Genomic DNA, 15,782 nt, shown 5'->3' with positions numbered 1-15,782 from the left:
TCCCAACTAGATCAAAAGCCAATCACCAGAGGAAGAGAAATATGTCAACTATAAATAAGTACAGAGATTCTCAACCTTATTGTCATCAAAGAAAAAGCATCACAAGGGACTCTGAGTCTTTGGGTGAACACAAATCTGCTTAGGCATAGGGTAAAAGTCCACAAGGCTGGGCAAAGAGCAAGTGACAAGGTAAAGAACATTAAAGAGAAAGTATAAGCTGAGTATTTTCCAGAATTCATGCAGAGCTACCCATTGATTGGTTCCCACCAGCCAAAATGGAGAAATCTCATTGAATATGGGGCTCATTTAACAGATATCTCCAAAGACTCTTTAATAGTAAAACTTTCCTAGATCTAAACAAAAAGCTACCCTAAACAAACCATAAAAATGTTTTTAAATGAACTGAGTAATGTACAGAATTGTTGAATCACTACATTATACACCTGAAACTATATAACACTGTATGTTAATTATACTGAAATTTTTTTAAAAATGTGTTAGAATGAGCCTGAAAAAGATTAAACTGATCTACAAGTAACATAACTATCAGACCAAAAAACTTTCAAAAGCATTTAAAGAAGGCAATAAAACCCACTCAACTATACATTTATAATGTCCAGCATTCAATTTTTAAAAATCACTGTACATGTGAAGGAAAAAAATGGAAACAAGAGGAAAATGAGTCAATAGAAACAGACTCAGAAATGACAGAGATAACAGAATATCAGATATTTTAAAACAGCTACTATAAATACTATAATATATGCACAAGAATCTAAAAAATCATGGAAATAATGGGGAAAAAAACAAAAAGAAGATACAAACAGAGAATGGATTCTGAAGTTGAAAAATAAAGTAACTGAAATGAACATTTCACTGGAAGGAATTAATAGAAGATTTGAGACTGCAGACAAAAAGATGAATGAATTTAGAAACAGAGAAACAGAAAATCATCCAAAGTAAAGAAAGAAAAAGAGTCTTAAAAAAATGAGCAGAGCCAGACTTATAGTATAGTATCAACCAATTAACAGGTAACCAGAGTCCCAAAAGGAGAAAGGAAAGGAAGGATATAGAAAAAAAAAATATTTGAAGAAATAATGGCCAAAAGTTTTCCAAATTTGATGAAAACCATAAGCCCACAGACCAAGAAGCTCAACAAATCCAAGTAGAAGAAACATGAAGAAAATGACACCAAGGCATATATAGCATAATCAAACTGTTGAAAATGGGCCATAAAGAAATAATCTTGAAAGCAGGCTGAGGGGGAAAAAGACACATTATGCACAGAAAAACAAAAATAAGAATTACCACATGCTTCTTGTCAGAAAAATGCAAGCCAAAAGATAATGGAACATTTTTCAAGTGCTAGGAAAAAAAGAATATCCAGAATATATAAAGAATTCTCACAACTTAATTATAAGAAAACAAATAACCTCATTTAAAAATGGGTAAAATATTTGATCATCAAAGACGTACAAAGAACAAATAAGCACATGAAAAGATGCTCAACATTAGTCATTATGGAAATGCAAATTAAACCGTATGTGCTATCGCTACACATCACCTCAGGAGTTAAAAGTAAGTTGACCACACCAATTGTTGGTGAGAATGTGGAGGAACTGGAACTCTCATACACTTCTTATGGGAATGTAACATGGTACAACCACTCTAGAAAACTGTGTGGCAGTTTCTTAAAAAGTTAAACATAAACACAATATGATCCAGTCATTCCACAAATAGGTATTTACCCAAGAGAAGTGAAAGTACATGGCCATACAAAAATTTGTATATAAACAGTCAAAGAAGCCTTATTTGTAATAATCAAAAACTGCAAACCAAAATGCCCATCACCAGATGAACAATAAACAAATTCTGGGCTATGCCTATAACAGAACACTACTCAACAATAAAAAGGAATTAAACCACTGATACATGATACAACATGTGTTAATCTAAAAATAATTTTAATAATAATAAAGTAAAAAAAAGACCCAACAAGTAAGAGAAAAACCTGTAGACCTACATTAAATGCTAGGAAATGCAGATTAATCTTCGTAACAGAAAGCACATCATCGCTGCCTGGTGACAGGGATAGGCAGGGAAGGGCTGGGAGGGGCAGGTGAGAGGAATTACAAAGAGGCACAAGAAGACTTTTAGAGGTTATGGATATGTTCGTTATGTTGATTTTGTGGTAGTTTCACAGATATATACCTATGTTAAAACTTACCATATTATACACTTTAAATATATAAAGTTTATAACTCAATAAAGCTGTTTAAAAAATTACATTTATAATACCATTCAAAAGCATGAAATACTAAGTAATGAATTTAAAAAAAAACATACTCAAGACCTTTACACTGAAAACTATAAAACACTGCTAAGAAAAATAGAAGAAGATGTAAATAAGTGCACTTGTCATGATAAACACTGAATGGTGTATGGAACTGTTGAATCACTACATTGTACATCTGAAACCAATAATGACACTGTATGCTAACTAACTGGAATTGAAATAAAAACTTAAAAAGTTAAAAAAAAAAAGACAACCTAAATAAATGGAGATATATCATGTTCATGGATTAGAAAATTCAGTATTGTTAAAATGTCCACTGTCCCAAAATTAATCTATATACTCAATGCAATCCCAATCAAAAGCCAACAGGCTTTTGTGTAGAAATTGATGAGCGAATTCTAAAATGTCTGGGGAAATACAAAGGACACAATAGTCAAAATACTTTTATTTATTTATTTATAGTCAAAATACTTAAAAAAAAAGTTGGAAGACTTACACTACCTAATTTCAAGACTTAATATAAAGCTATAGTGACTGAGACAGATTAATTAGTGAAACTGAATAAAGTCCAGAAATAGACCCATACATATACTTGAACTAATTTTCAACAAAGGTGCCAAGGTAATTCAATAGGGTAATTTCAACAAATGGTGCTGAAATAAATGTATATTATATGAAAAGAAATGAACCTCAACCCTTACTTCACACCATACACAAAAATTAAATCAATACTATCCCAGAACAAAATATAAAAGCTAAACTTATAAAACTTTTAGAAGAAAACATAAGAGAAAAAGCTTTATGACGTTAGGGTTGGCAAAAATTTCTTAGATAGGAAACACAGAATGCATAAATCTTTTAAAAATTGACTTCACTGAAATTTAAAACTTCTGTTCTTTAAAAATCACCATTATAGGGGTGCCTGGTTGGCTCAGTCGTTAAGAGTCTGCCTTTGGCTCAGGTCATGATCCCAGGGTTCTGGGATCGAGCCCTGCATCGGGCTCCTGGCTCAGTGGAAAGCCTGCTTCTCCCTCTCCCACTCCCCCTGCTTGTGTTCCCTCTCTCTCTATGTCTCTATCAAAAAAATAAATAAAATCTTTAAAATAAATAAATAAATAAATAAAAATCACCATTATAGAAATGAAAAACCTTGGGGCACCTAGGTGGTTCAGCCGGTTAAGCATCTGACTTCAGCTCAGGTCATGATCTCGGGGTCCTAGGATCGAGTCCTGCCCTATATAGGGCTCTGCACTCAGCAGGGAGTCTGCTTCTCCCTCTCCCTTTCCCTTTGCCCCTCCCCCTGCTTGTGCACTCTGTCTCTCAAATAAATAAAATCTTAAAAAAAAAAAAGAAATGAAAAAGCTAGCCACAGACTTGGAGAAGATATTAATATTCTCAATATAAATACCTAAGAAAGGACTTGTATCAAGAGCCCTTTATAACACAATAACAAAAAAATAAAAATCCTAAATTTAAAATGGAAAAAAAGAAGATAGACAAATGGCCAATAGTGCATGAAGGCTCAGTATCATTATTCATCAGAGAAAAGCAAATTAAAACCAGAGAGGTACACTACATGCCCACTAGAATGTCTAAAATTAAAAAGCCTGACAATACCAAGTGTTGACAAAGAGGAGGAGCAACTAGAACTCTCATACACTCTTGGTAAAATGTAAAATGGTACTATAACTTACTTTATTTTCACATCAAGATAATGATGATCATAAAATTTTTACAAGTGTCTAACCCGGGTTAAGGGGCTATTACAAAGGAGGTGGGTGATTTTTTTAAAAGGAATAATGCACAGGTAGATTAAATTACTGTTAATGCTCTAGTTATTGGGTTGGGTAATACTCACACCACTATAAATAAATACACAAAGTAAGAAAGACACAAATGGAAAGCAATGATGACACTGTGTCACAATTAACCCAATTCTGTGGACCTGAGGCACAGATAAAAAAAAAAAAGGTAGTCACCTCACCCATATATTTCCCATGTCTCTGATGTAGGGAATATGCGAATAAATCCACCTCTCCGATCATTTTCTTCCTTCACTCTCCGTAAAACTTTGATCTATATAAAGAGAAAATCAAGTAAGTACCCATTTTGAAAACTGTAATCCATGTGTTTATAGGGCAGAGGAAGAGAGTTACAACCCACAAATATGAAAGAAGCATGAAGGGAGAAATTAATTCCATTTAAGATGCTATTTTCTGAGAACAAGTTTCTCCCATCTTGAATCTTTCTCTTTTCAGTGTAAGACATAAGGTGGTCATCAACATTATAAATCACTCACTAATGTTCACTGAACCCTGTGTTAGCCCACAAAGGCCTGAAATGGAGTCATCTTTACCTCCTCCATTGACAGACCAAGCACAGAACCACCTAACTTCCCCGGCACCTTCTCTCGGGCTGAGCCCACAAGGTTTTTCATTTCCGCATCACTGGCAGAGAGTGGACGGGAACGCTAAGGAGAAGGAAAAACAGAAACAAACAAAATGTTTTCATCATCTTTCTTCATTTGTCTCTATTCAGTCCCTCAACATCATTATCTTTCCTATTATGGATAAGCTCAAACCCAAAGCCCATTTTCTGTAATTACTCTCTTAGCCTGAAACCCTGGGAAATAAATGAAAGCTAGCAGACTCAAAGGCAAGAAGAGAAAACGGAATAGAAGAAAAACACTATGGGTTGAGAAGAAAACAAGAAGAAAAACAAGAAAGATGTCCACATGACTTTCTAATCCAGTACTTAATCCTAACCCTGGTTTTAGAGGACTTCTGACATTTTCAAAGATATCTGAAAATCTGAAATCTGAAAATAACCACCATATAAGATTAAATGTGTATTTATTTCAGTAAATAACGATATTCTTTACAGCAGCGGGGAAGGGGAGTTAGGAGAAATGAGACATAAGACAGAAAACCAAGGAACAATCTATTATGTCACAGGTGAAAACTGGGCCATGGGATGTTTTAGAACTCTGGTATGGGGGAGGGGATGGAAATTGAGGTTAATAGTCATCAGTGACACAGAAAAGAGCTGTGACCAAAAGAAACACTGTAGCTGCTGGGGACTTCAAGAAACCTGATCAAGGACCACACTGCCCTGGGCACTCCAAGGAGGCAGCCAAATGGGCCACGCTCCTCACAGTCTTCTGAACGGGGATCACAAAGGTCATCTACAATGAAAGTTTTAAGTAATTTTGATGTTACGTGAGCAAAGAAATATAAAGGTAACAAAGGAAGTCAGATGGTATAAAGCATGTGAACACACTATCACTGAAAGAGAGAAAGTGACTGATAAGACAAGTATATCTGCCAACAGAAAGAATAAGCAGTAACTCAAGAAATGTGCATGCAAATTGTCTTTCTAAATTCCTAGAACTAACTATGATGAGAGAAAAGCAGTCCTATTGTCAGGAACTACTGTTTATTTTTCTCTTTGCGTACACTGCCTATGGAAAAACTTTCAACCTTCTCAGCAATACTCACTGTTACAGACTGTTTATGTCCCTCCACAAATTCATATGTTCAAGCCCTAACCCCCAATTTGATGGTATTTGGACATGGGGCTTTTAGGAGGTAATCAGGATTAAAGGAGGTCATGAGGGTGAGACTCTGGCCTGATGAAATTAATGCCCTTAAAAGAAGAGGCATCAGAGAGCTGTACTCTCTCTCTCTCTGCCCGACCATGTACAAAGAGGTCATGTGAGCACAGAGCAAGATGGCAGTTATCTAACAAGCCAAGAACAGAGACCTCAGAATGAAACCTGCCTTGCTGGCACCTTGATCTTGGGACTTCCCAGCCTCCAGAACTGTGAGGAATAAGTTTCTGTGGTTTAAATCACCAAGCCTATGGTACTTGGTTATGGTAGCCCAAGGCAGACTAATAATACACACTTGTACACATCATGAATGCTTTTACCTTTGACGCAAGGGAGACCAATACATACTAATCTTCAAAGCTAGCATGGGAGTTATAAAAGATAGATTTCCTGATAGGCAACTCCATGATGAGATACCTTTATAGTGAAAAACCATGAAATCAGCAGATATAAGCAACACGGAAAGGCAAGGACTTTTACTTGTTTAGCTTTCCCTGTGGTATCTTCAGCACCCAGAATAGTACTTGGCATGGAGGAGGAGATCAATAAATATTTGATGAAGAAGTAAGTAAATGAATGAATGTGCTGACATGCAGATTAATCATAGTTAGAACTAAACTTTGCAGAGGATTTGGGGGGAAAATTTAATTCCTTTCCAATCTGTGGGAATGCATTAAGCAGTACATGTTGGGATGAGAGGGGAATCAAGGTGAAACTTTAAAGATTTAGGAAGGGAATCACATAAGTAGTATGATCTTTTCAAACAATTTTAAAGTGCAAACACTTATTTAGTGACAATTTAGTAAAGCCAAAATATTAACTGGATGCTTTAAGGACTTTTCTCATTTCACACACCACTTATCATCATTGGTTAAAAATACTTTATTTCACATGTGATGACATGGCTCTAATCAGAAAGCTACTGGCAGTCAAGTGCCTTATCCAAGGTCAAGTTGCCTCATCACTCACACTATTTACAAGTACCTTAAAGTCCTCTGAAATTATGAGAGAGAGAATATGAAGTAAGCACTCATTTAAATGATATAATAGAAATAAAGATTAAACATTTTAGAATAGAAAAACTTATTTAAAATGTTGATAAGCTAAAATCTGTATTAAAGGTTAGTAATAAAAATATTTTAGGAAATAGTTATTAGCTATTAGAATAGTTTTAAGAAATACATGGTTGGGGTGCCTGGGTGGCACAGTCGGTTAAGTGTCTGACTCTTGGTTTTGGCTCAGGTCGTGATCTCAGGGTCATAAGATCAAGCCCCCCGTCAGGCTCTGCGCTCCACATGGAATCGCACTGAGATTCTCTTTTCCCCTCCCGCTCATGCTCACGCTTTCTCTAAAATAAAATAAATAAATCTCTAAAAAATAAAAAAGAAAGAAATGCATGGTCATATTTGCAAGAACATGGATCAAATCACTATTGAATAACATCTAATTGGCACCCCCAATTTTTGTTCTTTAAATTTTTTTGTTTTGTTTTTTGTCTTTCTTTTGTTTTTGTTGTTCATTTTCTTGTCTGTTTTTTTTTTATTATTGGTTTTGTCATTTTATTTTTCTTTTTGATCTTATGATCTTTTTTTTTTTTTTTCTTTTTTAGGACCTAATTTTCATCTTGTGGAATTGCTCTGAGATGGAACAATACTCCTGGCTTCCAGTGACTGAGATTACAATGATGTTGCCACCTTCCTCTACTAATCTAAACCTGCTCCTAGAAACACTGAACTAACACCCCCAAAATTCTCAGTCTTCTCTCCCAAGTCACTTTCAAAGAGTTGTCTCCATACAGGTTCACAAACACTCCTTTGTTATGCACAGCCCACAGTTCTAACTCTAGCCACTTGTGCATGCATGTGGGTTGTCTAGGTGAGGCATGGAAGAATTCAGGAGATGCTCCTGGCTGGGGCCTTTGGGAGGTTTGAAAATGGAAGGGGCTGAGGGGTAATGGTGTTTGTTAGGTGAGCGCTCTAGCTGTGAACTCCCATAAGCTGATGACTTGACTCTTTTATTGCCACAAATATCACCAGGCTGCAAAGAAAAAGGTCAACGTGCTCCAAGAGGTAAAAAAGATAGCTAGAAACTCCTTTTAACTCTTCACCTATTTACCTCAAACTAAACTATTAAGAAGGCTGAGAGGGAGAGAGATGTGCAAGTTGTAGCTACTGTTGTCTATGTATCTCAGATGCCTCTCTAAAATCCACCCAGGTCTCCTATGTCTTCGGGGAAGCTGCTGAAAAATATCAGACTAGAAAGTCAGAAGTATTTTGCCAATCTCAGCTTTTCAATAAATTTGAGATTAGAGGGGCGCCTGGGTGGCTCAGTTGGTTAAGCGACTGCCTTCGGCTCAAGTCATGATCCTGGAGTCCCAGGATCGAGTCCCGCATCGGGCTCCCTGCTCGGCGGGGAGTCTGCTTCTCCCTCTGACCCTCCTCCCTCTCATGCTCTCTGTCTCTCATTCTCTCTCGCAAGTAGATAAAATCTTAAAAAAAAAAATTTGAGATTAGAGAGAATGTTCTTGATCAGCATAATATCTGCTGTACTGGTCTACAGAGACATGTGTCTACACAGGTACAACACAGTACTATCGTCATAGACAACTGGTTGAATCCTACCAACATTTGTTAATGAGATGAACTATTAAGAAATGTGACCTGAATTATAGACACAGGTGAGAGAAAAGGCAGAGAAAAAGGGGGAGAAGAAAGGATAACAAAGAAAAAAGAAAGAAAGGAGACAGAAATGCTTATGAGTGCCAAGAAGACATACCTGGAGATTAAAAGCAAAGCCAAAAAAAAAAGGGAATCAGACTGATTTGGAAGGCCATCAGGACTGCCAAAAACAAGAGCAAAACACTCCAAGTGCAAGCCATTCTGTGATTTTGATCTCGTGCATTTATCAGCGCAGGGAACTGACTGAATGCACTAAGGAAATAAAGTTCCTCTGAATTTAGAGAGAACCATTGCCTCTGTCTAGATGACACAAGATTTTAACTACTGGGTGCTCAGATAGATTTTAAACCACCAAATTATTGCCTAGAGGTCAGAATTCTGCCATGCAACATGCATCAAAGATATAAAATTATCATTAGTACAACTTATGATTTAGAAACAGACCCAGAGAAGAAAGCTTTACACATCTAACCTTTATTACTAGGGAAGAACTGACTGAGAATGTGAAATCGTTGAGATGAGGAACCACCTGTCGCCACTAAAAGTAGTAAAAAACAGATGTTGAATCAGAAAAATGATTCTCAGCCTAAAGAAAGCTGGCAGGTACCAGCACTGAGAAGAACTGAACAAAACACAGAATATGAAAAAGGTGAGATATCATAAAAGATACAATCATAATTGAGGGGCAAGAATAAAACCTGTTTGACAGAGAACATATACAAGGAATAAAAATGTCCTAATGTAGTTTTACAAAGTTTGGAATTCTGTGTTAGAAACAAATTAACAAGAAATAGCTCAATTTGTATGTGACACATCTTGCCACCTTTAAACTGGTAAAATCCAGTTTAAAAAGCAAAATGAATTAATGCTATCAAATGAAATAAAAGGAACAAAAAGGACCACAAATGAATAAATCAGGTGGGAAATAAACAAAAAATGGCTATAGAGAAGGTCCAAATGTAATTGATAACCAGAAATATATTCTGAAATCAGGGGAGGGGAAAAAAAAAAAAAGTAAGTAAGTAGACTTGTGTTACAGTCAAAAAGAGATATGCAACATCTGGAAATTTGGAATAAATATAAGTCAGCAGGTCTGAGAGACATGCATCTTGTTATTAAGGGAAATGGCTTTAAAAAACAAAACAAAAAACTTACCAAAACCACTTACAATCATGTTTGAAAAATCATGAAGAACTGAGGAGGTACCAGAGGATTAGAAAAAAACAAATGAGGTACCAATCTTCAAAAATGTAAGAAGTGTGCTTCTGGTGATTACCGCCTGGTAAGTCTAACTTGAATCCCTAGTAAAATAATGGAACAAATATTAAAAGAAAAAAAAATTCCGTAAACATTTAGAGTTTAATGAGCTCATGAAGAATAAGTATGGAGACTGTTTTATTTATTTTAAAACATGCTTTAAAATGTTTATTTTTAGGACAAAATTACAAAAAGGGGGGGGAGTAAAGCAAATAAATACATTTAATGTCTTTGGGTTTTACAAAAACATTTATACAAATTTCATAAAATTTTTATTCTAAATTATATTTCTAATTGGGGCTTAGTGTCATAACATAATGAATAAAACACATCAACAAAAATTGAAAAGAGTTAAAAGATGTAATGTAGGATAAACAGCAGTGAATCACATTAGGAAGTGATTTTCAGAATGGGTATTGATTGAGCATTACTTAGAATCTTCACTGATGTCTGGGAGGATGGATAAGTAAAAAGATAATAAAGTAATCAATTTGCATTTGTAGATGACAGCAAATATGAAAAGAATGGCTACAGATAAGAATATCGAAATAACTCCCAATACTGGCCATCAAATGGGTAAAAGGAAAATCAACAGGACTCAGAAGTGTGAAGGGGACTATGTGTCCAAGGTAAACTATGTGTCCAGAACTATCCCAAATATTTACCTATGCTTTATCGTTTCTTTCCCACCATACCTCCATGTACGTATTATTATCTTCATTTGACAGACGTGGGTAGTGAGCCTCAGAGACGTAAGGGAATTTGCCCAAAGTCTAACAGCTGGTTAGTTACTGGCAGAGCAAATCTGAACCCGGGGCTATCTGACTCTAAAGTCCATGTGCTTTCCACAAAACCATGCCATCTGCCTTGGAACCCCAAAAAATGATTTCTGGATGAGTAGGAAATCTGAACCGCTGGCATTCAAGGGGAGGAAGAAATGTAGAAAGAGACAATGGATTAAGAAGGAATAGTCAAACAACAGGCAAAAAACTGGACTGCATGATCTGACAGCAACAGAAAAAGAAAACATGACAAAGTGTCCATGGCCAGAGCAGAGAACTTGTTTTCGTTTTTAACTCAGCTCTGACAACACCACCATGGAGTTGAGAACGCTTCATTAACAGAAAGATGGTGACAGAGTAGAACACTGTGAAGAACAAGAAGAGTCAAAGAATTCTACATGTATAAAGTTGACTAAATAAAGCAAAAAGGGCTTTATGTCACATGAGCAGTGTTCTAATACACAACCATGAGGGAGAGGCCTTGCTCCACCACAGGCTATTGCAACCTATGGCCATTCAAGTAACGGAGCTAGACAGATGTAAGAGAAGGGAAATTAAGATTAGAATTACAGGGGTGCCTGGGTGGCTCAGATGATTAAGCATCTGCCTTCGGCTCAGGTCATGATCCCAGGGTCCTGGGATCGAGCCCCGCATCGGGCTCCCTGCTCCGTGGGGGGCCTGCTTCTCCCTCTCCCTCTGCTTCTCCCCCTGCTCATGTTCTCTCTCTCTGTATCTCTGTGTCTCGAATGAATAAATAAATCTTAAAAAAAAAAAAAAAAGATTAGAATTACATATCAAAGACACTTCTTTGGAATTCAGAAGACCATGAATTAAGCATTTTTAAAGTTCTCCTGAAGTAAGAGTAGATAGCCCTAAAAGGTATGCAGAATGTAAGCTCTTTGAAGTCAACAGCTTTGGGGCTTTTTTTGTGGTTGTTTTTTGGTTAGTTTTGTTTTCTGTTTATTTGCCACAGAGAGCAGCTAGCATACCTAGGTACCTGCTAAACTTATAAAACACTAAACATTACAGAGTTTCAAATTCTACCAACTAAACACCAAGACTTGTATTATGGAATCGCATTAACCAGTTACCAAACACTAGACAACCAGTAAACCTTTTTTTCATTTCTTGGACTCATATAAACCATGTAAAGTACCTTGTCAAAAACAGTAGCTGTGAGAGTTACAATTAAAGCTCCCAAGCCGTCCGGCAACTGGATCAGAGAGTACCAAGGCCAAAATAAATATCCTGGAGCTTCTTGCCGAAGAACTACCAGTTGCAGGGGCACACTTAGGTCTCAAACATCTACAGCATCATTTCAAAGCCTCAGCTAGCAGAAGCAGCATCCTCACTGCTACCCAATCACTTCAACAAGATGTTCAAAACAAAACAAAGATCTTCACAGAAGAAAATGACAGTTAATCTCAAATACGGCTAACAAGGACAGTTATTTCTAAAGGCAGCATCTCAGACACTTATTATGCCAGAGGTTCTAACTCATAAAACTGCAAATCACTACATATAAGAAATATGTACAATCAAATGCAGCCCAATACCCAATGTGAAAATGTTTCCAATATGAAGCCACTGACAATAGTACCTTTCATAAGACATCTGAAGAAAAGGAAGGGTGTCTGTGAACTATATTTCCTTCCTGGAATATTCTGGTCAAAGCGATAGATATGTCTCTAAATCCTGTTCGTCATTTAAATCCAACCGCCTCCTTTGCAGCACGATCACTATCAGGAAAAGAGGACTCATAAATTCCTGCAGCCTCTACTCTTGCATTCTGTATCCGGAAAGACCTCTGTGCATTCATTTTCACTTACTCTATGTTATTAAAGTTCAAAAAGCAGGTGCATCAAACACGGGCTGTGAAAGAGCAAAGCTTTCCATTTGGGGACTGGAAATAAGAATCTGAATGAAGTCTCCAAATGATCCAGAACTTACCAGTTTGGCATCTGAGGACTGACACTGTGCAGACACTGGACGCTACAAAAGACAGAAAAATGGAATAAAGCCTTATCTTCTCCTACCATACCGAGGTTTTCCAACTCCTACGTCTATAATTTCACAAAGGAGAAGACGATCTCCAAGCAGAAAACAAAAGCAAGAACTCTACACTTCGTGCTTGTAAGACCAGAGCATTTATTATGTTTCGTACCACTTTCTCCTACGGTGTATCGACCCAGTTTCGTCTTCTCAGCAGGAGCGCACAATCCTACTGTCACATCCTGAAGTCAACTACTCCACCTGATAAATTTGTTCCAGAGCACACAGAACTAATCTACACTTTCTTTACCCTTTAAATAAAAGTGTCCTGTAGGCTGCTTATGGATGAAGTCATGCCATGACCTACCAGTTAGCAAAACAAATGGCGGATGGATTCTCTACAATTTGCAAAGAGTGGCCAATAAAGGCTGAGAGGCAGGCTAAGAGAAGGGGTCAATTCATCCAAGAATGACATACATCTAACCCCTAGAGTAAAACTTGGCAGAAACTCTGTGAAAGCTGCACAGAAACATTCACAATCCTTTACACACAATCCTGTGGCTCCTGCCACAGATACTGCAGGAAACTCTCTGCAAAGGAATGTGATGGCCTAAATTCAGTTTTGTTAGCACACCTAGGGTGATCCTCTGCTTTTTCTTATTAAAAATAAGAGAACCTTTTGATCTGTGATGATGTACTGATCAAGAACAACCTCGCTGCCTGGTTTTCCTTCTAATCCAAGATAACAATACCCCCTTAAAATCCAGTACACCCTGTCCCACATCACAACTCTAATACTAACAGGGGACAATCCTAGAGCAGGTGGTCACAGACTGCATCTAGCTCAAAGACATGTTATGTTTCGTCTGCAAAGTATTTTTTCTTTAATTGGACCAGCTGGCAGTATTTTAAAATAAGACTTCTTATTTCTCTTGACAGAATGAAGGTCTGACAACACATGGCCCACACTCACGTATGGCAATGATCAGTTAGAGCACATCAGCAAAACAGCTGCCCCTTTTTGATATGGGGCACAGGCTCCAGTCTAGCAGAGCCACATCCCTCTCAGCTGTGTTGTACCTGGCCCTCTCATTCATTCCCATTGTCTGCCTGCAGCCCCTCTAGGCATGAGTTTGCAGACCCTGACAAGTGAGAAGTAGAACTGCGCGAGGAAGAGTGATGAGTGTGGCAGAGAGAAATAGCACTACTCCAAATGAGACCAGCAAGCTGAAGGGAAAAGAGAAGAACGAGCGGTGGCAGGAGAAGGGAGAAGTGGAGGAGGAACGGATGGAGGGCAGAAGAAAGGGAAAGGGGAGGCAGGGGGAAGAAGGGGCTATTTCTGCCTTCAAAGAGCTTACAGTCTAGCAGAGGAACACTGGACAATTTCAAAGCAACAAATCGATGAATGCCAAAACCATGCACCAGAGAACAAGTCAGTCCTATTGAAATAAAAAATAAAGGTCATGATAGAATGGGATGGATTTCATAGGAAACGGTCTCTAGACTTCTGAGCAGGCAAGGTCATCAATCCAGATGGGAAGAGAGGAGGAAGGTGGACCTTTTAGATAAGAAGAAATGTTAAAGGCAACGAACACACATGGAAACTAGCCAGGTCTAGACAGGCAGGGATGGATTAGATGATGGAATGAGCAGGCAGAACGATGAGCTGATTGGTTTAACTGGAACACAAATGCAGAGGACACAAAGACCGGAGCAATGCTTGATCAAGTGACGATTCAGACATGCACAGGATTCTGTAGGCATTTATCTCATTGAACCTCAATTAACACCTCATGATCACTGAGCACTTGTAGAGAAGATAATATTTCAATCGAGCATCTTCTTTACAAAGCTAGCCTGAAGATCAAAACAATGTAGCAGAATAATGACTAGGAATTTGTAGGCTCCCTCTCTGTGCCTTGTTTATGAGCATATCAATTTGAGGAAAAAAGCAGGTGATCCTTAAAGAGAAAAAAAGGACACAGATAACGAAAAAAGAAGGCAAAAGAAAAGAAAAACAAAAAGCAGACAGTAAGTTAGTTTGAAAGCATCGAAAGCATATGCTATTAGCCATAGCTGAATATAACTGCCTCCCATCTGGAATGATCCCCAAATAATTCCCTGTTCTAAGTGATGTCATATCCACTGTGCTTCAGCTCACTCATTTACATCAGCTACCACTTTCCAGTAAGCCTTGCTGGGCTCCCTGCTGCTGAATTTGCTTACCTGAGGTTTCTGGAAAGGGTTTCGCCTGGAAGACTCAAAGGTGGGATAAATTGGCCGGGTTGATGCCCTCTGGGCAGGATCCTGGCACACAAATCCTGAATGGGGAACGGCAAACATTAAAACCTGCCATTTTCTAAGAAATTAGCAGGTTTAGCTGTACCTTTTCTTTAGGTATACAAACTCAGTTTCATGGTCACAAATATTACAGAGATCCAACCTCAGGAGGATTAGGCATGGCTCTCAGACACACACTCCACTTGAACTTCAAACCATCAAAACTGGACAGCACAAGAATGGAAAATATGCAGATAAATCAACATTCCTTGTTGGGGAGCTGATTCTGATTGAAAAAGAGATGTGGATTTTTGATGAACTTCAGAGTAAAAGTGCAAACCACCGTTTAAAAATACATAGTTGTTTATAAAAACAAATTATTTTAAAGTGGCCTCCTAGAGGGTGACTGGAAAATAATGCTGTTTTTACTGGGAGAACCCAAAAGCAGGTGAGGGGTCCTGTCCTGTTACAAGGTCTACTTCTAGAACAGCTGAAGGCGGTGTCCTGGCACCTTTCAAAGTGGGCTTCTTAGATTATCTATGGCTTAAGAAATTAGGTGTGTGCTCATTTCACTTCCTAAAAAGCAGACTCCCATCCAGGGAGACTAGAGTGGCTAAGTTTTACAGCATATGCTGGTACACCAAGTACTATTTCATTTCGAATATATTTTGTCATGCCTTTTTAGAGTACTTAGGAAATGACAACAAACCCACAATATACCCACCTGACTGCCCATTTCCTTTTTAAAGTTTTCGCTTATCTACTCAGAAAGGGATTTCTTCCTCGGGCCGCCTTTAGTTATAACTATTACAGGAGGGGCCATGTTGACACCAGCGGAGACCGTCTAGTGGAAATATAGCCAGTCTCCTTTGTAACAAAGCTGCTTC

The 15,782-nt window shown here is 37.8% G+C and overlaps 1 protein-coding gene across 12 annotated transcripts in view; it reads right to left on the bottom strand.

Moving 5' to 3' along the window:
• The window catches only part of TTLL5 (tubulin tyrosine ligase like 5), a 275,259-nt gene that overhangs the window by 192,657 nt on the left and 66,820 nt on the right, over positions 1-15,782 (bottom strand). For 10 of the 12 annotated variants that reach the window (XR_010405275.1, XR_010405277.1, XR_010405276.1 and 7 more), the window contains exons 15-18: positions 14,842-14,936; positions 12,574-12,615; positions 4,653-4,766; positions 4,281-4,372 (exon numbers count right to left, since the gene is read on the bottom strand). Coding sequence is in view for 9 of the 12 variants with exons in the window: in XM_064571392.1 (XP_064427462.1) it covers positions 4,281-4,372; positions 4,653-4,766; positions 12,574-12,615; positions 14,842-14,936 (343 nt within the window). In the remaining 3 variants the exon portion in view is untranslated. The remainder of the gene's footprint in view (positions 1-4,280; positions 4,373-4,652; positions 4,767-12,573; positions 12,616-14,841; positions 14,937-15,782) is intronic. The other 2 variants (XM_045901266.3, XM_045901269.3) reach the window with 1 other exon arrangement.

This window comes from Mirounga angustirostris, unplaced genomic scaffold (genome assembly GCF_029215605.1).
Source record: "Mirounga angustirostris isolate CCGP_5_RB_7025 unplaced genomic scaffold, mMirAng1.0.hap1 SCAF_9, whole genome shotgun sequence".
Taxonomy (NCBI): Eukaryota; Metazoa; Chordata; class Mammalia; order Carnivora; family Phocidae; genus Mirounga; species Mirounga angustirostris.
This window is presented reverse-complemented; position numbering and strand designations above follow the sequence as displayed.